At 42.0% G+C, this 24,683-nt stretch overlaps 1 protein-coding gene across 25 annotated transcripts in view; it reads right to left on the bottom strand.

Moving 5' to 3' along the window:
* MAGI1 (membrane associated guanylate kinase, WW and PDZ domain containing 1) overlaps window positions 1-24,683 on the bottom strand; it is a 337,188-nt gene that overhangs the window by 201,234 nt on the left and 111,271 nt on the right. The window contains exon 1 of one of the 25 annotated variants that reach the window (XM_059856755.1): window positions 2,585-2,615. The exons of the other annotated variants lie outside the window; for them this stretch is intronic. Coding sequence (XP_059712738.1) covers window positions 2,585-2,600 — 16 coding nt within the window. The 5' untranslated portion in view covers window positions 2,601-2,615. Of the gene's footprint in view, window positions 1-2,584; window positions 2,616-24,683 lie in introns of those variants that run through there. 25 annotated transcript variants of the gene reach the window in all.

Consider the following 24,683-nt stretch of genomic DNA (forward strand, 5'->3'; position numbering starts at 1 on the left):
AAACTCTTCTCTAAAGGTACATGCAGCTGCCACCAGTGGGGGTGGCTAACATTTCTGGCAGCACTGGTGGGACAAAAAATCCATGGGCAATGGTCCAAAAACCCTCTGCCAGCATTGCTCTCCCTTTCCCAACCTTGGTGCAAGTCACCATCAGGCTCAGGTTAAGAGGAGCAGACCAGCAGTGCTGCCTGAGGCTCACAGCAGCTTTTTTGCTCCACTCTGTTTGCATTCAGCATGAGCCAAGATGGCAGGACACAGCTTCACACAACAGTTGAGCTAAACTGGCATTTTAGGTTCAGGCCTTGCTTTCCATCCCTCCTTATGTCAAAAAGCAACATTAAGTCAAAGTTTTTAGTCCATACTCAATGTAGTCCCACAGCATGACACAAAACCAGCTCACTGCTACTGAGCTCCTCTGCTGTGAGGGATTTATATTTCCACTCAAAAACTTTTAGATACCCATGAATCAAAAGAGGCTAGAAGAAAAAAAAAAATCTCTGAATTAGACCAATACTCCAGTGTTTGTTAATCTAACTTCCAATTTCTCAGCCAGTAGCCTAATTCAGAGAGTGCCATCAAAAACACTATTACATTTATCTGTGTATTGCTTCAGATTTTCTTAATGTACTTAACTACAATCTCTAACACACAGAGCATGGTTTGGATAAATCCTGTAATCTAATCAATCAGCTAATTCCAGTGCAAGCCAAAAGGGGGGTGAGGGAAAGCAAATCCTAAAACTTTTCATTACATAGTTCTCTCAAAAATAAATCACCACCTAATGGATTGCTAAACTCATGCACAAGTAAATTACCAGCAGATAATTAAGAATTAATAGCCTTCTGTGATCAGAGGTTGCTATTCACAATGAGCTGACAGAGATTATGAAAAAAGGCTTTTTCTGTAAAATAAATTGAAATACAAATGTTTCTACACCGCACTGCATATGAAAAACTTATAAAGAATATCAGAAATGAAATCACATTTACTCATTCTCTGTGGCACATGAGAATTTCAAGTAAACTAAAGCCTTATTTCCATATTTGTTTGGACTGCCACGTTACAACCTTGTTGTTGTTCCCCTCAATGAGCCCTGAATGAATCTCTAAAGCCAAAGAATGGCTCCAGTGCTTCCTCATAGTAAACCTGTTATCTTGGATATCCAAGATGAATATGTACATGGAAAAAAGTGTGAGGCTTGCCCAGACACACCATGCAAAATCCTGTCTGATAGGTTTAAAGTTAAACACAGAGATGGACACAGAACACAGAGCATAGCTGGTACCACATCAGGGAGATTATGAAGGAGCTCAGAGCTGCACATTTAAAGTTAGTGGTGTCAGGAAACCTCTCCAGGCCAGGATCTCACCCCAGACCTTCACACCAGACACCAACTCTGGGTAAGGCTTCTGCTACCCAGGCAGCTGTTCTGCATCAGCAAATCCTGGCAGCTCTGCCAACACCTCTAGGAGCTGCTTTTGCTCATACAGGGTGAAGTCTGTTCAGCAAGGGATTGCAGCTCAAGAAGTTACAGCTTCTTGAAAGATCAAAATAATGAGCTCAGCTTAAGCAGCACCTCCTTTGCTGCAGTCGGGCACTGCCCCACACAGCCAGCTACAGGGGCACACCTGGGCTCAGCAGCTCCTTTAGAAGCACCAGTTTCATGTACACACAGCTTAAGGGTAGACATCTCTACCAGCCTACAGTGACCTGGACAGCTGTGAAAGGCCTCAGTCCCCTTCCCTGCACCTTCCAGCTCCCCGTGGTCCTTCACTGCCTTGGCATTTGCAGCTGGGTGGAGATGCCAAGGCACTGGTGCAAGAGACAACAGCAGTAAACCAAGGAGATTCATTCTCTTAAGTCAGCTCAGGAGACCAAACCCATTTTCTCTGTGGCCAAATGAGAGGCAGGACTGCTGCTTTTAAAACCACATTCTAGCACTGCAGCACAGTCATGTCTTGGGTGCCAACGCTCTGATCTGCAAGGCTGACCTAGAACCCCTTAAATACACCTTCAGGCCCTGTAGTATTATACTGAGCTACAGTACAGAGCAGTGCTCTCAGAAACAGGCTCATTCTGCTCTCCATAAGGCTGCAAGTTTGAGAAAACATTAAGAAGCATCTACAGAAAACAAAGCACAGTTCTTTAATTTTGGTTTGCTCTGCTACAGCTTCACCCTTGTGACCTTTCAGACCAAGATCAGGCAACAAGAAGTTAAATATAAGAGCTTTAAAGAAATAGGATTTTCTTTTGCCCCTCCCGATTTTGCTGGAAGACCATCAATATTGGATGAACTCCTTTAGATGTACTGTGCCCAGAGCCACTGAATACCAAATGCTAGAGTAGCTAGGCTTCAAAGAGAATATTCTGTCATAAGCTGAGTTTTAGGAAGGCCAGTTCCCTATCAGACTGCTGCCAAGAATCTTGCAAAAAAACCCCCCTTTGTCCATGAAGGCTCTGCTTCATTATTTTGTGACAAATAGGGCTACTCCTCAAGCCAGTATTAATAAGGCAAAAGTACATGATAGCATTAAACACCACAGGACAGTAGCCATCAGATAAAAAAATAGTAATTTGGTGTTACCAGCAACAAGGGACATTTTTCTCCACAATTCCTCATAGAATTTGCATGCATGTGGCTGTGGACAATCCAGCAGTATATCTTAGAAAGAAAAAAATAAAATTATTACTCACTTCAGTTCTCTGTGGGCATCCACTGGACCATAAAGTTCTAGAGAAGTAGGAGACTGCACACAGCACAGACAACAATGCTGCCTCAATTCAGTAATTAGATCCAGAACCAGAATTAGAAAGGCAATTCTTATTAGGAGACCATTACAGAGCTTCCTAGTCTACAAGGCTGGGGAGGGGAGAGAAGCACAAGGGTTTCAAAATTTTCCCCTTTTCCATGCAATCTGAGATTTTGAGTTCCTACTCTTATCAAACAAGCTTATGTGTGCATCAATGCACTGTTGCTCTGGCAAATCAGCCTTAAAGGAAACTGTCTCCAAACAAAGAGCATCAAAGAGAAAATACAGCCCAGCTTCAGCCAGCACAAAGCATGTTCAGTCTGCCCACCAAGATGTTCAGGGCACTGAGAGATTTACTTCCCTGGATGCTTTTGTTCACCTCTACCTGTAACAGATTACTTTATTGATCCACTCTAAGAACGTGGTCTTTAAACCACTATTTAGGCTACAGAAATGAAGATTTCCTTTGTCTCTGCAATTTATCTCCAGTCCAGAGAGCAGCTGAGTTACTGCAGCCCACCACACTGACTGCCCAGGCAGGCACCCTGTGGTGTTGCCAGCCCTCCTCTGCAGCAACAGCCAGACCTCATCTCTGCATGAAAATTCTGAGCTTGTTTTCTAAAAACTTTCCTTGGCCCAAACAGCTTCACTGTTCTTCCTGTAAATTCCTGTCTTGCTCCCGCCTAGTTAGATGCATAATCAATTGTTTGCACCCTCCTTCTCATCCATCTCCCACTACAATACAACAGAACTGTCAAAAAAGATTTATTGCCATCCAATTGTAAGAGCAATTCTAATCAATGCTTACTATGAAAATTTTAAAAGTGAAATTCTCTTTTGCAGGGTGGTCCAGTGAACAGCATATGCAAGACCAGATCTTTATAGCTAGCTCTGCCCAAGCCTGGGGGCATCCCCAAAAAGTGACTGTTCCTACACCCTTAAATACCTGAAATAATGACACTGTCCTGAACATGCTCAGATTTACTGATTATTTGTTGGATTTTCTTCCCTTTTTCTTTCTATTATATCACTGATGCCCATGATGAACCAAACACAAGGCATGCAGAATGCATCAGAGGAATTCTTCCTCTTCCTCACCTCCCTTCATGCCTCCAAATCTCTACACAGCTGCCAGCAAAGATTTCAGTGCTGCAGGTGGTTGTTGGGAAGTTTTTGTGCAAATGGAAACTTAACACATCTGCAAAAAAAGTTTATGATAACTCATGAACTAGCATTTTAGATATGTTAAAAGCTTGATTCAGTTGCTTTAGCTGGCCTTGCTGCTATGGAACTGAATGACCTAAGAGACAGCTGTGAATTAATTGCATATGCGACATCCAGTATGAGACATATCTAAATTGGAACAGCTTCCTAATGTGCCAGAAAGCTAAACTCCAGCTTTTTTCTAGCACTATTTTTAAGTATCTACCAGTAGATAAACATACCCTTAAGTAATCTTTCAAATAAGGATGAAAAACTAGCAATAACCACACTAACAGAAATTTCATGTAACACTTCCACAAAGTTTTCCTCAGAACCTATCTCATGCTGGGATTGCCCAGAGCCTTAAGCTCACAATCCCCTCAGAGGGACCACACACATCTCACTGGTGAGATGGAACACCACACCCCACCAGGATGCAGCCAAAGGCTCAGCTGAGGAAGTGTGGAGATTTCAGGGATGAAACCACAGCATCAGTGAAGACCAATCTTGAAACCTTTAAAAAAATCTGTTGTGTGAATTAAACTTCTTGAATTTTCCAGAGTCTCAAGTAAATGATCAGTTGTATTTCCCAGCTATGCCAGAATGTTTCCCACAAGGTCCCCATGAGAGATAACCAGTAAGGGTAAAACACTTCCATGTTCTGAAGTCCCCTGTAAGCTGTTTCTATGAATTCACCTCCAGAACAAAAAGTCAATATGCAGTTGGTTTTCTGCCCACTGCACCCCTCATCACTCGTTTGATATTTACTTTATTTTTAATTAAAAAGATGTATAGTCCCTTCGAGGGCACTAAAACAGAGCAACTGTTCAGAAAAATCAATACAGGCAGGGTTGTGGCTCCCCATAGGAAGTTTAATTCTTGACAGCAGATCTGCAGCAAAACAGACAAGAGTATAAAGCAATCCCCAGAGCTTCAGCATGACCCATTCCAAGCACCCCAGAAAACCTGAGCTGCACCATTGCCAGCAGCTCTGCTCCAGCCCTACAAGCTCTGCCATTGAAAAGCCCACGCTGAGCAAGAGAAGAAAATTTGGTGGTCATTATATACTAACAAAAAAGACTAAAACACCACTGTTAAGAAACTGGAAATGCAGAGGGCAGTGCTGATTACAAACCTGCCTGGCCAGAACCTCCAGCTGGGTAGGGAGAGAGTAAGGTAGAGGGAAGAGACAAGCAAACACCACTGAGAGCTGGCACTTTCCAGCCCCTTTATGTGGGAATGAAAATGTGGCTGCTTCAGAGGTATAGGAACATAGCATTGCTACAGCACCCACCCTCACTCCTCCAAAATCAAGACATGTTGCACTTGTAGAACAAATTTAGAAATTTTAAGAGTAACCTGACCACTAGTGATTAGATGCCCCAATACTTATCTTCTAGAACTCATATCTGTAGCTATCCAGCATAATTTTGATGAGTTCCTGAGATCAACACAGGTAAAAATGTATCCATAAAGTATAACACATTTGTAAATAACATGTGTTATAGTCTGACTCCATCAGCAATTTGTTCTCATGAGTGTAAGATGTTAGAAAACCCTGATTTTTGTCTATCTACACACATTAAAAGGAGTAACACTGCATTTATTTTCGTGTTTTCCTCATTCACCTATACATTGATAAAAGCAAGTCTGACATAACTTCTAGGATAACACTGAATTTTAAATTCAGACACTTGGCATTGGCTCACGAAAGGAGTGAGGCCTGGAGAAAAACATTTCATTTGAAATGTTCCAAATGTCTCCCTTCTGGAATCAAAGTGATTCTAGCTCTATTTCCCTGGCTTACTAATAACACAGCGACCTATACAAGTTTTCTCCCACATATCTCTTGTGTCTGAGCATGTCTTCAGACACCTGGATAAAAATTAAAGTTGTCTTTATTTTAATAATAACTGAAAGGTTAGAAGGAGTGCTCTGATTTCATGTGCCTGCCCTGGATGGAGGTAAGTTATTTATGCCTTGAAAAATGACCAGTTAACAATAAAAAAGGTGGTACATGCTGCACATACAGAAGATGCAGCCTTCCAGGTACTGTCTACAGCCAAGCACCAGCCTCTCAGCACTAAAGATGAGACTCTGAGATATTGAATCTACCCCCAAGCACAAAAATATGCCCAACAGGACTGCATCATAATAGGTATTCTAACTCTACTGAACTATTTTAAATGACATAGCAAAATTAAATTTCATTGCAACTCACTTGATCAATCAAGTGGAAACAGCAATACTTTTAATGTTTGCAAAAAGACATCAGCAGACTGCAAGCAAAATGTCTTTGCATTTGTCTTGCCTACACAAAGATTTTTTTTTTTAAATGCAAATATAGGAAGCCTTTATATGAAATATCCAAAATGTTTAGGAATGAGACTTGTTTATAGCAACTACTGACCCCAAAAGGTAAGGCCTTCAAGAAATGCTAAGTTCTCTGACAGGCTACAGGAATACTAAAGAAACCCAGGCATTTTTTTTCTAGATACACAAAATGAAATAAACTGCCTCACTGAGAAATGTTCCCAGGAACACAGTAATGAGATGTAGCAGTAGATCCTGCTGCAGCCTTAATTACATGGGTCACAAGTGGAAAAGGATGACTTCCAGCACACAGCAAGTGCAGCAGCCGTGGAATCATAGAATCATAAAATCCTAAAACCCTTTAGGCTGAAAAAGCCTCTTTAGATCGTTGAGTCCCATCATAAACCCAATACTGCCATGTTCACCACTAAACCATGCCCCTTAAAATGCCACATCCACTTTTTTTTGAACACTTCCAGAGCTGGCAATTTTACCATTTCTCCTGGCAGCCTGTTCCAATGCCTAACCACCATTTGTAGTGAAGAAGTTTTTCCTACAATCCAATCTAAGTCTTTCCCTGTGAAACTTGAGGCAGTTTCCTTTTGTTTTATTGCCTGCTATTTGAAGAAGAGATGGAATCCCACCTTGCCACCCCCAGCTCACCCTCTTCACAAGGCATAAGTCATTAGTGAGAGGTCAGAGCACTGGCTGGATAATTGCATTGAATTTAAGTTTTCAGGGGAGTTAAGCTGTGGGTTTGCTCTGTTAATTCTGCACCCTGTACGGTGAGTATGGAGCCCTCTGTGCTGGGTACCACCATCAGCCTGCCAGGGCAAGGTCAGGAAAACCACCAGGACATCATTCCTCTGATACCACTGGCTGCATGAGAGAAATGAAGACTCAAGGAACTAAGTCACACTTGCACAGCACCACATCCATATGCTTTATATATTAATGCATGCTGAAAGTCATAAAAAAGGGTATAATTAAACCAGGGGAGAGTCCAGTAAAAGTTTTTAAGGCAAAATGAACTTGCACTGTTTCTTGCCAAACCAAACTCTTGAGGTTCAACTATTTTTTTCCCCCCTTCAAGCTGCCCTTCCTTTCACCTTGCCTTTTATGAGGCCCCATTTAGAAAGGTGATCCCTGAACTCACAGACTGGGTCTTTCAAAGCCCAGAGACAGAGCAGTTCACTCGAGTACAGGCCATCAATTCTGGAAAGAGACCTCTGCGTCTGGATTCAAAAGGGAAGTTGCTGAACATCTTTCCAAAAACAACACACTTTAAAATGTGTGCTTAATGTGTGGATTAAAGGGAGCTGGCCTGAGCTGCCAGCTCAAGGGGAAAATAAGAGCTCTGACTTAGCAGTTTAGAGCACATTAATGTTAAAGCCACAAGGAAATCTTGCGCTTGCATTCGTAGCCAGGACGTAAGCAAAGGCAGGTTTCTGCTTTTTCACTTGTGGTTAGCAGGCCTGGGGGACTAAAATAGCCAGCTAAGATGTTACTTTACACAGCTGGTCTCCAGTGCTGCTGGTCCATTGTTTGGGAGGCTTCAGGCCGATGCCACACAAAAAAAGTAAGACCAATGCTCAGTAAATAATTTAAACATGCAGCCATCAAAGGGGTTGTTTGCCTCCCCAGAGGGAAACTCAGGCTACAAGTGGAGAAAATCCTTACTAGCTAAGAGCCGTTTGAAATTTCTTGAAGACTTTAATCTGATGCACATTTTGTTTACATCTGCTCCTGCTTTTATTGCAGAAAATCAAGTGGATTCAATGTTGACATTTAAAGATAACACAGAAGATCTGCCCTTTTGAGTTTTCTAAAAGTCATGGATAGGTCATTTTGGCTTAGCAGTCTGTGCTCAGGAGTTCTGCTTAAATTGCAAGAGCCTAGGAGGTGTTATACCCAAAAGATGGGAGAATCTTGAAGTGACATTCAGAGATCTGAACCTGAGACTATTCAAATTATCTGAACCCCTTAAATTGGCATATCCTGAAATATAGGATCGCATACTCCTACCATTTACATTCCTCCTGAAGCCCTGACTTGAGTGGCACTACAGCTAGTTTGCTCACATCTGAGTGAGAGGCAATCAGAGTAGTTTGGTAACGAATTCATCACTTTCAAGTTTCAGCCACTCCTAGGATACAGCATGGTCACAATTTCCTTAAAGCCATTCTATGACAATCACTACACTGGCACAGCTCCCAAAAGAGTCTGAACCACAAGTCACAAAGAGAAAATTTACTTCAAATGTGGTTTGTTGTTTTTTTTTTTTTTAAATATGTGATTTCAGACTGCAGACACAGAATATGTCCAGGTAATTACAGAATTCTGTGAAAGTAACACTTGTGATCCTGGCCCATTAGTCTGCAAGTCAAGACAGTCACATTTCCACCCAACCACCTGAGGAACATCAGGCTGAAGACCACCACCAATGTCAAATCCAGTCTCCTGAAATTGCAGGTACCCATGAATTCAGGCATTTAATCTGCAAAGGTCCACAAAATATATTCTCCCTGCACTATTACTCACCACAGCAAAACCTCTAACAAATGTCATGCATCTAGCAGCACAGGGCTGGCCACAAACTGTTTAATGTGCCAAATGAAAAACATGGAAAGGTCAAAGGCAGAGTCAGGGTTCCTACAATTTTGGGAAGCTGAGTTGGTTAAACAACAAAATTGATTTTAAAGCTCCTAGAAAAACAGGCTTTCACCACCTGCTACAGCAACATGCACAGTCTCAATTCAGAAAGAAAATCAAGAACCAAGACAAGTTCTCCTTGAACCTTAAAATATGCAAACTTAAACTTGTTTGTAATTCATCCCAGCTTTTTGAAAATCAAGTATTTTCTATCATTTAATGCACACTCCTTTTCATGCATCTGACTTACCAAAAAATCTTACAGAGATCTTTACCCCAGTCCTCTTGCACAGCATGTACAAAGCCCTGGTTTAGCTACAGGCAGGTGAACTCTACCTCAGAGTGCCAAAAGCTGCTGGGGTATCTTCTGTTACATAGACATACAACAAAGAAAGGCCAAAAAAACAAAATATAACCAGAACTTCTAGCTTCTAGTCCCCAGTTTGGATTCCTGATCAGAACCCTAGACATATGAGCTCTCTTTTCTTTACTACCAAATGCCTGAACTTGTTGGACTCCTTTGGTATTTTTAATTTTAAATTTTTATTGACTTCAGAGTTCCTTGCCAAGGCTGAAAAAGAAGACTTTTTGCTGAAGATTAGGATTTGAAACTGGCATGCATTTCTTGGGCTTATTTGACAGGCTAAAGCCAAACTGATATCAGTCTTCTGGGAAACATGGACCTCTGGGGAGGATGAACACTGTAAATCTGAAAGACTTTGTCCAACTATAAATACTGTATTTTGATAGTCAAGACCATCAGTAACTTGGCAAAACTCTAGATGCACATTGTAGCACCTGGAAATGGTATCATATCACTAATAAAATACTGAGAATTATTTTTGATCTGCAAACTAACATAAGGAAACAATTCTGAAAAGAAATCCACCTTAAAGTTTCTAAGTGATGATCCCTTTAAAGTAAAAGGCAGTCACTTAAAATTAAGGCTCAAATATAGTTCAGTAACCAGAGTGTCAGGATTTTGATTCTGCAGGGACAACACTGATGATGTTTTAATTAAGCCCTCTACTAATCCTCACGTCTCGAGTTTCAGACTGCCTAATTCGTTTGCAGAAGGGTGATGAATTTCAACAAGGGAAGTCAAACACTGACTTTAGGTACTGGTAGGGTTACATAGCTCCAATTTTTGTTGGAAGCAGGTTATATTTTTGCTGACTTATATTCAGTTATTTTAGTGAGGTTTGTTACCACACCCCAAGAAACAGAAAATGGATTTTGCCAAGTTAACAGTATTTTTCTCTTTTGTTGTTGTTGCTGAAAAAGCAATGAAGTTACAAAGTTGCTATTAGAAATTTGGCAGCTACGATCCTTGTCAGCTTTTCTTGGCTGCAATATATTTAGCATTGCTTAAACAGCTTGCAAGAACCTGTGTAAGTCCAGAAAACAACTCCTCTGAGTAAGCTGATTTTCCACAATGACAGTGAAGGTTTCATGCCCATTAAGTCAATTTAACCAAATCTGAAATGTAACTTAACTCTATAGAGGAAAAATAGCCTTAGATATTCTGTATTAAACACAGTGGGAAATTCTATTTAATCTTCTCTGGTCATCCTTTGTTATAAAGCTCACTTGTTGAAGACTCATAGAAGGCAATGCCCAGATATCCCCCCATACAGAAGAGCTGCTTTGAGGATCAGGAATCATCTGACTAATGCAGCTGATCATCTTTCATTAAAAAAATGTTCACACTGAGAATGAGAAAAAGAAGGTACATTCACAGCAAAGCAACTATAGAAAAGAAAAAGAAGGCCCAGCAATCTCTTTGTCTACTTTCTTCTCATCTCTTGTCCAACCCTGAGACTCCAGCGTACCTCCTGTGCACACTCAGGTACCCAGAGCTGACAAAAGGCTCATTTTCCTCCTGTTTGATCCTTCAGAAAACTGAGAAGCAATAACACACGCTGCAATTTCTGTGAACAAGGTTTGTCATCCCTGTTTCCCTTCAAGCAGTCAAAGAAGCAATACCCTGTTTTTCCAACAACACTTTTCCAGATCCTACTATGTGTATCTTTATCTCAGAACCAAAGAATCAACATCAGACAAGAAGCTTTAAATTCAGCTCCTCCAGAGGTGATGCAAGCTCAAGCCTTCCCCCTGTACCACCTGTGGCTGCACATGAAGCACATTTGGGGAGAAAAACACAAGATCTCCTGTAGAAAGCAGGAGTCTGAAAGCGACCTTAGCCATATGAGGGCAGAATCACTTCGGGGCGCATGAGATCCTCAGCAAGGCAGTCTCTCAAATAGGGAGACTCAGGTTGATGTCTGGTTGCTGATCCAGGAGCAATGAGAGATGCAGGAAGGAGAGAGGAAAAACTGGGAAAAGCCAGAACATCACCAATGATGAAATGGGGCTGCAGTTTTATAAAGGGGAAGTTTGGAGAAAGCCCACCATGATCCACAAGCTGCACCAGTAAAGCATCCCTCTGAACATCCCTTTCTTTTCCTGTTTGAAACAAAACCCAAAAGAGCTCAAACAAACCAACAAAAACTTTGATACACAGCTAAATTTCCAGCAAATAGTGTGGGTTTGGAGTTCCAGATAGTGAGGTGCACATTTGGACTTTGCCCCCTCACAAGGGCTGGCAGATCCTCCTCCATCTGACAGACACTGCTCAAGATAAAGGAGAAAAGTTGATTGAATTGAAGCAGCAGGGAAGAAGCAGGTCTGAGAAACAAACCTGTGGCACTCCTTGATCAGCAGCTTTTACACAGAACACGCCTGGATCAATCTATGCTGATAAGCTGTAGATTGTGGGCATTAAATTCAGCCACGTCTCATAGCAGTCACAAAAGATTATGGTGCAAAGTCAACAGTATTGACAATTACTGCAGTGCCTGAATTCCAAGGCCTCTGCTGTGAAATTTGGAGGTTACAGTGCTGCAGAGGAGGCTCAATGGGTTCAAAAGAGAATTTTAGGTAGAGTTTTAACAAATCCAAATTTCAAGCCTGACAACTATTTCTTGTACCAGAAAATAAAATTCAACGGGTGCAAAAACTTGAATGAGTTCATTAAAAAAAAAAAAAAAAAAAAAAAAAAAAAAAAAAAAAAAGCTTTTCTGACCTGGTATTTAAATCCACAATGTTAATTAGATGTATCCCTTTAAACTACTCTCAGGAGAATCCATGTTAAATTTTACTGTGTATTATAATTTTTATCACAGCTTTACTCATGTAATGCAGAAATCCTCTAAAACCTCCAGAAGTGAGTCTAGTTTACTTAATGTAAATCCATCACATTTGCCTTGGTTTGTCCCCTCTCAGTCTTTCAGGTTTATTGCCACCTCTAGACCACTCCATCAGAACAACTTGTTGGAAGCTGCTCTTCAGGAATCCACAATTTCTGTGCCCACTACTGCCTTATTGGCAGGACTTGCACTTGGCTGTGACCACTGTGACTTCCATGGGTTACTCAAGTCCTAGTTTAATGCAATATCGCCCTCTTATTTCTCTTTCCCTCTCCACTTCTGCACAGGCATCAAAGCTGCAGTCGTCACCATGGAAACTAGCTGGAGAATTAAAAAAAAATAATAAAAGCCTACAGAGTCATGCAAAGCTTGTGCAGTGCCACCCACTGGGTACTGGCGTTAGGGAGCCTCCAAGTACAAAGCAGCCCTGCTCAGTGTAAGCAAAGATCCTCCTGCTGCAGTGCCTGCATTCAGACCCAAATATGTGCAATTTTGGCATGAATTAGTCTCTCCTCACAGGGCAGGATTTGCTCACAGTGCCCAGATTGCCCTGGTGAAACTCAAGGTTAATAAACTCGGACTCCTGTCCAAATTCAACATGGGAATCTCTGTTTTCATGCAAGTTTATTCATGATACATTGCTCCATCCTCTGCAGTGGCTTATTCCCAGAGTGCAAGCATGGGCATCCTGGGAAAACACACCCTTGCAATTCCAGAGGGAGCTGCAGGGCTGGGGTTTCTCAGGGATCAGGCCACGAACATGCAGCTCCTTTTGATGAGGTATGAAATGCTCAACAAGATTTGGGGTTTTGGGGAGCTTCCTTTTGTTGATCCATAATGCTTTTTGTTACTGGCCAATAGTAACTAATAGCAGGTTTTACTTTAGGAAGATCTCCATGGTGATCTGAGCCTGCTGACATCAGCTGGGTTTTTTTTGGTGTGGATTTAAGAACAATAAACATAGTCTAATTAAAGTGAAAAAGACCTCAAAAAATTGGACACAGGAGGAAGAACTCCTGTCTATGCTGCAGTTCAGTTCAGTCTTCCAGAAAGAAGCAAAATACTCTAAAGAAATCTCTCTGATATAATTCATGTCATTAAAATACTTTAGAAAAACCTTGACTACTTTTGCAGCAAATAACAGAGCACGTCATAAAGAAAATTAGTTGATGGGGAGAAAAACAAAAACAAAATGAGAAAAAAGAAAAAATAATCCCTAAATCCAAAAGGATCATAGTAATTTTTATAGCTGTTTAAGACAGATTTTTCAGACCTGCTGCAGTATTACATATGAGCTCTCTAGCACAAGTGTTTAAAATGAAAAAGGGGAAAAAAGGGAAATGTATTCAGACCTGATTTGTTCTTTTTCTATATGTTCCTACAACCTACATTTCAGAATACTTTTTTAATCAAGTGATTTTCACAAATTTGGCAGGGTATTTTTTTGTTTCATCTCACATGGCTGCAAGCAATTGGATGTTTTTCCTCTGCATGACTCTTTTTTCCCCCTCTTTCCTCTAACAGGTTTTACAAATACATCCACACACTTATTTCAAACTGACACTACAGAAATGAGTTAGATTTTGTATTTTAATCAGGCACAAGCCATGCAAGAAAATAAGTTTAAGTAGCAGGTAATCACACCAATGAAATATTTATGGAAACTGATTAGACCAAACCACTTATTCTTACCTCAAGATATTTGTATTTTACACAAACACACAAAAAAGAAAGCAAGATTAAGAGTTATACAAAGTTATAGTTCATTCCTTTTACAAATCAGAGCACAGGAATGATTTCCAGAAGGCTGAGAAAGTGCAAGCCAGTGTTTGCAGTTCAGAGCCCAGCACGCTTTGGTTCCCTTGGCCAGCTCGTGAGCTACCTTTCTAAAGAGGAGACAGGAAAAAAGGACAGGCACAGATCTCCCAGAAGAGCAGTGGAAAGCCACCCCCAACACAAAGTTTGCCCTCTACTACTGAATGAAATTAAGCCATGATTTTGTGAGCAGTCAGCTCAGAGTGAGCAAGACAGACAAATGGTTCTCTATTGACCATCCTGTAATGGTGCCTTCCCATTACTTCTAGTCATGAGTTTCCTCTATTGCCAGGTCATCGACCTCCCCAAGTATTCAAAAGTGTATTGGCAGAGTAGAAAATTGGCCTGTGGGAGAATGACTGCACTTTGTGTCAGCAGGCAGATCTTCCAGACACTGAATGTTGGATTTTGTTTTGGTTGTTGTAACCCCCCACTTCTCTAAAAGTGTCAGCATTGCAGGAAGAAGTTTCAGGTCTTTATAGGGCTACATATTTATATATAGTGTGGATTTTTATACAGATGCTAAAAATGGAAAGCAATTCCCATATGGATGAACAAATAGTTATCTAGAAACACAATATACAGAGGCTGGAGTGGAGTCCTACTTAATCCATTCGAGACCTAAGGCACCACTTATGTGACAAGCTGCAGTAGAAAAGCAGTTTTCATGCCAAATACAGTCCCTGTGTGGGTGCCAAGGCCAAAAGAGCAAGAGCAAATGTCGAACTTGCAATTCTTCCCTTGGGGGTCTTCCACAACAGCCTGCAGACAGCAGATGGGGAAACACCACTGCATCCAGGCACAGTCCTGTGCCCTCCAGTAACCCCAGAAACAACCCAGGTGTTGCTGGTTGCACTACCAGGCTAATCCCATCCTCCCTGTACACATCCTCCGGGAGGATGCCAGTCTGCCTTTGTCCCCTACTGTCCTTCTGCCCCGCCCCACAACAAGGGTTGCCTTGGACTATAGAGAAATTTGCCCAGACACCACCTCAGGATTCCTGAACTGTCTAAAAAACCACATACTTGACAGCATCTACAAGGTTTCTTCTGAAAACAAGACATATAACAACTCATTGGGGTGGAGAGGCACAAAATACACTTTTGGAGAGTAGGACAGATTATTAACAAGAAGGGGGAGACCTCAAAACTACCAAATCAGCAAAGCAAAGAGTTTGTGATTTCTGCCACCTCGATATAGAGAAAAGAAATTGCCTTCTAAAGATTCCTAGGGAGAAGACTTCAGGCAGAAGGAAAGATGATTAGTTTGCACATTTGCAAGCTTTCCACTAAGCAACAGTTGATGACAGCTTTAGAGATGGGAAGGAGCAAGGAATTAAGGGATAAGAAGCACAGCAAAAGTCACAGGATAAACTCTGCACAGAAGAAGACAGAAAACTTGAAATCAAAATCTATAAAGCAGTTTCTCTTCGAGGCAGAGACAAGAATGCCAGCTTTTCCATCTCCCATTGTAATGGCTAGCTCTCCAAGGAAACATTGCATGTGTGTGTGAGCTTTTCTGAGTATTTCCTTAGCTGACAGAGGGAACAAAGGTAAGTGCCCTTCTGAGCATCCTCTTCTCTGCTGAGAGTCATTACAGCTTCCCTCTTTAAGTATTGTGCAAATGTATTAGGATAAAAATAATTGTAAAAGATACAGTAATTCTAGAAAAGTACATGCAGATAAAATTACTGTCTTGGTTTGAAAGACAGGTGCCTGCTAAGGAAAGCAGGAGCCTCCCTTGGAATTGAAAACATGATCCCCTTTCTACAGAATTTTTATAATTTTGAAATTAAGGGGCTTTCAGGCAAAGAGAAGGGAAAAGGAATAGCAGTCCTTTACTGGTGTGGTGAATAACAAGGCAAACAAACAAACAAGCCAACAACAGCACCATGAGCCTCAAGCAGAGCCCAGTCCCAGCCCGGCCGCGGCGCTTTCCCCGCGGTGCCGTTCCAGGCGCGGCCAGCGGGGGCGCTGCTGGCTCCCGGCCGGGCACGGGTGCGGGGATTCCCCCGCGCCTGCAGGGGGCGCTGTGGCGCGGGCTCGGCCGCCTCCCTCACACGGTAATGGCGGGCGGGCCGGCGGAGAGGGATGGAGAAAGGGCTGCCTTCACAACTCACAGGGACAGCTGGTCCTGGTGCCCCTCTGGATGGCAAAAGGGGCTGTAGCAGGAACCTTGGAGCAGCTCAGAAGGCAGGGATGAGCAAAGTCCCAGAGTAGATGGGATCTATCAGAAACTTGGCAGCTGTGCCTGGGGCTGCAGGTGTCCCAGCAGTTACAGTGCAGCACAGAAACCTCGGCTGGGCAGTGGCCACCCGGCTCCCAAACACGGCCAGGAGAGGCTCCTGTGGGGGGAAAAGGGTCTGGGATCCTGGGGTTTCCCCTGAGGCGCCCCAGCAGATGGTGAAGGGTCCCCAGTTTGGTGAGTGTTAATAAGGCCCGAGTGCAATGGCTGCTCTCACAAGCAGAGCTCCACTCATGGCAGAAGGCAGCAGAGGACAGAACCCGACAGTGGTGGTGAATTCTTCCCACAGCCACTGCAGCCTCCTTCCCCTCTGAATGCAAGAGAGCAAGGAGCAGCCAGCTGCTGCTCTAGCCCCTTTTCACAACCCAAGGTTCTCAAGGTACCTCTGCTCTTCCCAGAGAATCCCTCAGATAAGAGGAGTGCAGCCAAATGCCCCCCTCCCCTGAGCTTGGCAACTTCTTTTCTCTCTCTTAAGTACCCTGTGTTATTTTCTCCTAGCAATGCATATGGGAGGAAAGTCCCTGAGAGAAAGAAACAAAAAGAAGAACCCTAAACTCCAACAATTACTCCCAAGAATTAGAGCACCCCCTTAATTCTATAGACTGGAGTGGTTCTGGTAGTTTTCTCAGAAATATTGTTGAAACTAATAACATGTCCAAAAGCTGAAATTAACTTTACATGATACTGCCACATAGAAGCTATGTTCCTAATTCAAATCAAATGAAAAACACATTCCAAAATAGGGCAAAATGAGTAATGAAGAAATCAAAGGATCTGGAACAGGATTTATCTGTCACAAGTTTCTAGGAAGGACAGACTCCAGTACACATGTTAAACACGATGACACTTCCCTAGAGAGTTATGATAATACTTCACCCTTAACTAACACACTCAAAACACTTCACGGACATTAACTAATTAATCCTCAATCCTCATGTGACTGTAAAAATTACACAGTAGGGAAATAAGGTCAGATCTTCAGAGGAGATCAAGCTGAGATTAAACAGTCTGCCCCAAGGCTATACACTGATTTGACAGCAGAGACAGTTCCCAGGTCCAAGAGCCACCCCACCACCAGAACACCTTTGGAGGGACACTGCCAGCCCCAAACAGCTCCAGCAGCTGCTCAAACAAAGCAAAAGGCTTTAGGCAGGGTCAGATACCTCCCTGTACCCAAAGACAAATCCCTAAACTTAGTGCCCTCACAGACCTCCCTCTCCTGCTGCAGCTCAGCAGACCAGCTTGGGGTCAGTGGGAGGGGAGCTCTCCTCAGCACTACAAACCCCTGTGCTGCACCTCCCCAGGACAATTTCCTTCCAGCTCCACATTCACTGCATGCCAGGTAGCCATCATCACTTCAGCTCATGAGAGATTTCAATCAAATAGCTGAGGCACATTTTACACATTCTATACAGAACACTGTGCAAAATGCACCTGATCAAGTCTGACCTATCAGAGCCTTCAGATCCCAGGAGTGTGAGGATGAATGGAGAAAAGGTAACTCTCAGGGGTGTTGAAAGCACTCAGGCAGGCCACAGCAGAGGATGCACTGGCACACTCGGTCTCTTGGGAATCAAACAATTCCCAGAACACAAAAAATGTGCAGGAGGAGATCAACCCACACATCCTACAGTTAAATATTCCCCAGGTGCAAGGGAAAACAAGTGGCAACAGCTCTGCACTGTTGCCCATGTGAAACTAAACTGAATGGCTGCAGCCAAGGAGAGGGTGCTGGCCCAAGGACCCTTTGTCCAAAACCACCCCACATTCTGCCATTTGTTGAGGCATTTAAACTGCTCTTAGTTTTGCCTGCAACCACGATGCCAACCCCTACGAACACTGAGCTTTTTCAAAAAGTACTTCAGAGTACTTTGAAAATAGTAAAGCACCATTGAAAAGGTTCAGTTCTTATTGCAGCACTGTTAGAAGATAAACAAATTAAAAGTTTGGCTACCACAAGCAGCAGTAATTCTACCAGTCCTGGGTTTTCTTTTTGTAAAAATCTGGGTTTGGGTTTGTGAAATAAACCTCTGTCTAAACTTCTAATTATATTAAGAAAAGGTAAGTGCTAGAAAACAGCTGGACCTCACAGTTCTAGCAGAAAGTTATTTTAAAAGCCAAGAGTTTAAATGACAGCTTCTTTTTTTAAACTGTACCTGATGGGAAAAGAAAGTGGTGCCTGGGGTCTAAGGTCTGTGTTGGCAAGAAAGGCAGTGCAAATTGGGAATGAGAGAGGACAGGGAAAAGGGTCCCACTAATGTCAGCAGTGGAAAATCTGGTATTAACTGAGAAAGGTGACTTGGATGAAGATAAATATAGTGCACAAGTGAAGACAAGTGACTTGCTAGACAAAGACAGCAGTGAGCTGTGAGGAAGGGCACAGAGGCAGTTCGTTCTGTGAAAAAGGAAAAAGCACGCACACAAAGACGTAAACAAGATTTCAGCTTGAAGGAACTGGCAGTTCCTCTCTGTCACTACCATTTACATTGCATTTCCTCCAGCCTTTATAAAACCTGGCTCCTCTAATTCATTCTAATTCACTCTAATGCCTCCACATGGCTCTTTCATTGCGTGTGTGGGCAGTCTAGAAAGCAGTAGTTGGACAGCTTTTGACTGAAAAGAAATGTTTTAGGCACAGCTCAAAGCCTGTGGGAGTCAAGAGAAAGCATTGAATTTGGCCTTTAAAAGAAACAGGATGCCAGGAGAGTCACATGAATGGTTAAAACAGAAGATGCATAGGCCTGAATTGGGTTTTAGCCATTAGCTGTAGTCGGCTAGTTTTAATTAATAGCAGGTGGCTCACTCTTTTGGCAAGGGCAGATGTGAATTAAAGTTTTAAGATATCAATGCAGTGTTTACCTTGCTTAGTAAAAAACAGTGTTCTGCAAACATTTGTCTAGGACCACATCTGTACAAACACCGCCCAGGGACCTGGGATCCAGGTGGACCCTTGGCAGCATGGGAGCCCTAGCAGCAGTGAAGGGTGCCAGGATCCAAAGGCTGCAACAACAAGTGCATAAGGCACTTGATCAAGGAAAGTCATTATTCCCCTTTCTCAGCTCTTTCAACCACAGCTGGAATTGTGCCTCCAGTCTTGAGGCTCCCCTAATATAAGAAAGATGTTGATCAGCCTGGGGAAGTCCACCTGAGGTCACCAGGATGGTCAGCACTGGAGCATACAAGCTGTGAGGAGAGGCTGAGTTAGGCTGACCTGGAAAGGAGAAGGCTTTGGGGGGCCCACAGAAGCCATCAAGTACCAAGGCAGGGCTTACAGAGAACAGCCATGCTCCTCATTGAGGAGGGACAATGAGACTGTCTGGACTGGAAATACTGGACACACTCCCTGGGTATAATTAGGGGTTGGTACAGGAGGCCAGAGGAGCTAAAGAATCTCTGTCCTTGAAGGTGCAGACAAAGCCCTGAGCAAGCTGGTATAAAGTTAGTGCTGTCCCAGCTTTCAGCAAGAGGCTGAACAATGCAATCTCCCAGGAATCTGTCCAATCCAAATATTTGATGGTATTTGTCACAAGCACAAGTAGTACACAGGATATATGGTTATAAAGATTATATGTTCTGAAAACACTAAATTACAGTGCATGTGTTAAACAAACAAACAACCCCCCAAAACCACAGTAAACCACAACATACAGGCCATTGCTTAGACAAAAGCTCACATATTTTCTCACAAGCCTTTGCAGAACAGTAATCACCTTGGCAAAAACTACAGGCAAGAACTGTGTAAACCACTGCCATCTATTGAGTTTAAGAGATTAACGGCCAGTGAGTGTTTATTGAGTAGATTTACAGTTGTACAAAAGTGCAATAAATGAGTAAAATCAGGTGCCTTGTGCAAGCCATCTCAGATGCCATGACTTGCTCTGCAGAGGAACACAAAGCAATGAAAGAAAAGCCACTTTTAAAATAAGACTGGTCTGAAAACAAATGAGATTAAATTATTGACTGCAAAGTGTCTCATTTTAAACGGTACTGGCTCTGCACTAGTCTTCCACTTGATTTAGATTTCCACTTCCATCTGATTTAGGTTTTATCACTGCAAGAATAATGGCACTTTGCCTTTCACATTAAGTAAGTTCTTTTTCACATATAATGTTTCTCAACGAGATATCCCACAGTTTAATTAAATTAAAATTGAAATTGCATTGTAAGAATACAGATCATTTAGTACCTGAGACACATGTGCATTCATTCTGTTTCATGAAGAAATTAATTATGTGAGAGTCATTAGCAACAACTGCAATTCCTTATGGATTTAAGTTATGTTTTGAATTGAAAGACTAAAGTTCCCAGCTGATTCAAATTCTACATGATGGCAAAAATGAACTAATGATGATAATATTCCATATGAAACAGCTTAGGAATGAAATTCTGTGTTAAATCTAAAGGCAGCAGCATGGACAATGAAAGAAAAGGAACCTACTTCTATTGTACTGATTTTGTCCTGTATAAGTCTGGAGTATTGCTGGATGAGCTACACTCCATAGGTTCAACCTTAGTACTGGTAAAATAAATAACAGCCTTGGAAGTGACTTAACAAATACCAGGATTAGGCTCTGGCTTCCCTGGATCACCTTCTCTCTTTTCTGCAAGAAAACCTCAGAGAATTTTTTTTTTCCTCAGCCAATGTCTAAGAGAAATCTTTTCCAGACTGATGAAAAGTGAGAATGATAAAAAAGGCCCATAAAGAATGATAAATACAGGATTTCAAAATTGGCCACCCTGCTGTTAATTATCATCATTTCCTCCACAGTTTATGCATATTCAAGTTATGCTGGCACTTCTCCTTCTGAGGAAACAGTTTGAAAGGGGCAAGAGGCATCTCTACAGCGGAGTCTGGTGTTTGAAAATTCACACACTGCATCAGTTGGATAGCAGAGCCAAGTTTCCACATATATAAATCTGGGTTTAACTTCTGCAACAAAAACATTCACATCCATCCCTTTTATTATGCCATAGGGACATCTCTGTTGCCTGAAAGCATCATGCAGGGAATCAATATGAAGATGGAGGGCAAATTCTAAACCAGCATAACCCCCATATAACCTTCTTTGCCCACTTCCAGGGTTCTGTTTTGAAACTAAGGAGTAAATTGTGGGCTCTGCTGAGGAATTGGTCTCCACTGTCAAAGCCAACCAAGTGCACAGGGTTCAATTTGTTTCCAGGAAAAAAAAAAAAAAAAAACAAAACCACTAATTAATTAAAATGCAAAGGCATCTTCCTGCCAAGTATTTTTCCAGCCTTATGTTCAGCTAAGAATAATAAGGCTTGCCCATATCATCCAAAAGACTGGTAGCCATTCTCAACACGCCGTCATCTGTCACCCAACAAAAGTCCCTGTTTGCAGAGGAACAGATTGCAACCAAGTAGATGGGCAGCTGAGGGTTTCACTTGTGTCTAACCCACAGCTCCTTCTGTCTAAAAGCCAGTGTAGCTGCTCCCTTTACTCCAGCCATGCTGGCCTAGACACTCCCCCACTGACAGCTTGGAAGAGCTGTTTCAGCACAGGGAATGCAGTGTGGCAGTGGGATGGAGCCCCAGGTGCTGCTCAAGGCTCATCAGGCTCCCTGGTACCACCAAGCCCTGGGAGCTTGAATCACACCAGCTGAAATCCCCTTTGACTCCCATGAGATGAGCCATGCTCTAGATAAGGCCTGATGAAAATAATCACCATTAAAAAGTAATAATTAAACAGCTCCTTATTTTGGAGTCCATGCAGAACCAGGGGCCCACACTGCAATTTTAAGGCAAGTTTCTCCATCTACTTCCAGAGATAAAATGGTGACCTCCTTCCAACAACCCTTTTGGTGCTGAAAGGCAAGGAAATGTAGTCATAGTAGGATTAATGACTTGAATTAACTCTCTTGCACCTGTGCCCCACTGTATCCATGGCAAAGATGGACAGTAGCTTTGCATTCTTAAAGTAACACTTGAGGGTTTTTTGTCTACATAAAATATTCTCTTCCTGTCTTACCGAAGATACTATTTCAGAAGGAAAAATGCCTCCCACTGTAAAAGTTTCTTGATATGAAAAATGCAAATCTCAAGCAGCTATAATGAAGAAAATCAATTTTAGACTCCTGGTGGCTATCTTCCTGCAAAGCTGTATTATTTTTCATCAAGTATCTACAAGAACCAGATCACGTTTCTAGCTTTCTGTTCCTCTCCTGTGTAATGAGGGAGAATCATGTATATTGCTTTCATTTAATTTACCCTCGAAATTCAGAGTTATTGATTGAAGTTGGTAGACTTCCTAGCTGTAAGAGACTGAAAGCAACTTTTATGCCTTTTATATTGCTTACAGCAGAGAGGGACCCAAAAAGAAGGAAAAAAAAAAGGGGGGGGAGGCAAAATTAAGCTTTGATCCTGGGGGAGAATATATCAATGTGGAGATAAAATACTGTCTGGGAATACCTAAATATACAACTGAACTAGAGATGTAGACTGCCTCTTATGACATATCTTTAAAAAAAAAAATCCATGCAGCTGATTATGTGAGAGATATCAGAAAGATCTAGAGTAATCAGGCAAAATTTGCATATTATTCATTGAAAAACATGCAGGTCTATGGAAGGGCCAGAAACTATTTTTTAATTTAGATAGTATTTAGAAAACAGTTTTGTAAATGGAAGGAAAAGAACAACAGAATTTTGAGGAAATACTTTGTTTGGATATTTTAAAAGCAATAATTTAATTCAGAAAGCTGCCAAAATATCAAACAGGATTAATGCTAGAATACTTTGCATGATTTGGTAGCTTACAAATGAATGCACAGAGCCAGCATCTGTCAACTCCCTCAGGCAGCCTTGCTTAACGGAATGCAATTTCTTACCTGAAAAACATAAATAAGAAACACACATTTACATTTTGCTCTGCATAACTTAATCTGTTATTTAGTACCCTAAATCACACATGAAACCAGTTCCTCCTATTAAGCATGCAAAGATGCTACATCACTTCTGTAGAATGTTTTTAAAATCAACAGTAGTTTCCAATTAAAACAGTTGAGATGTAAATATTTATACCAAATACAGCAACGTGATTAACATTCTTACCAGATACAAGCTCACTGGAGTACAACACTTCCCATAATTACCCCCTGCTCATGGCCTGAAGTCGTTTGATCCTCCCAGGCATCAGGAGAAGGGAGCTAACACCCAAAACACGACCACCACACACACCCTAAGGGTCCCCCTCTGCCCAGGGAAAGCTCTCTGGGACAGGAGCATGGCACACGCTCCTGGAGCACCTTCCCCTGCTCTGGGGTCTCTCACACAGCTCACAGGTCTAAGACTGAGCCCTGGCAAGAGGGTACAGGTGGGAAATGTGCCCAGGCAAGCCTCAAGCAGTGAGTGTGCCTTGGCTCTGGTCTGAATCCCAGACTGGCATTCAGGAGAAACTTCAGAGAGCATTTTCATTTTCCCCTGTGTTGCACTCACATCAGATCTGCAGTTCCTTTCCATCTGGATCAATTTGTATTAGATGTGAACAGACCCCTGAGGCTCTACTCAGGTATTAAATGTTTTTGGTGCAAGTCTCTGCAGTAAATAGGAACAAACCTATAAGACTGGAATCATCTGAAATCCACAGGGATCTAGGCAGAATCCATACAGCTGCCATGAGGTCCTCAGCTGCAGTCATAGATGGATTATACTCATTTAAGAAAAGGTATTAATGTATAAAGCTTCCACAAGGGACAAAACCCACAACACTAAAAAGAAAGCATCACTAAAACACTACAGCTCTTTACTGACATCTTCAAGCAGCAATGGGAATCCATCCAAATCAAACAGACAAAGTGCAAATGCCCAGGAAACTATGAGAACTAAGAATGGCCACGTTTCATTCCACAAAAACTGTGCCCTCTTTTTCCTCCCCTCTTCCTCCTCAAAATGTGTTCCAATCCTGCTACTAGAGGCAATGGAAGAAAGGTTCAGTAAGCCTAGGGTTGAACTCTTAGTGCACATAAATAAAAAAATCATCACAGACAAGGAAAAATATCTAATATGTCCAAACAACTTATTCTGGCTCCCTGGGTTTCTCAGGTAAAGCTCTATGAAATTTCTTTTCCTGGAAGTTTTTAATTGCATTTTAATTATGCCATGGGCCTTTGAGGTAGAGCACTGGCTTAAGATGAAAGGAATAGGTATCTATCAATCTAATCACAGTATCTGCAAAACACTCAGTTCTGCAGTATTTATGCTTCTTCTCGAGGAAAACATTTAATTTAATAATTAAACTGAAGGAAGTTCAGCTTTACTGCACAGGAAATTTGAGCTTCCTTCACCCCATATCTTTTAATGTGATTTTCTTAAAGTTCCTCTATCTGCAAGTAAGGCACTACAGAGACAAATTTCTCTCCTGAATTTAGGGATACAAGAGATGACCAGACCATATTTCAACAGGTTTTCTGACAAAGCTGCACTTGCAGGGCTTTCCAGAGTTTCTCCAAGTTCAAGGGGCATTCTTAAACTTGCTTGAT

The sequence above is a fragment of the Haemorhous mexicanus genome, chromosome 11 (genome assembly GCF_027477595.1).
Source record: "Haemorhous mexicanus isolate bHaeMex1 chromosome 11, bHaeMex1.pri, whole genome shotgun sequence".
Lineage (NCBI taxonomy): Eukaryota > Metazoa > Chordata > Aves > Passeriformes > Fringillidae > Haemorhous > Haemorhous mexicanus.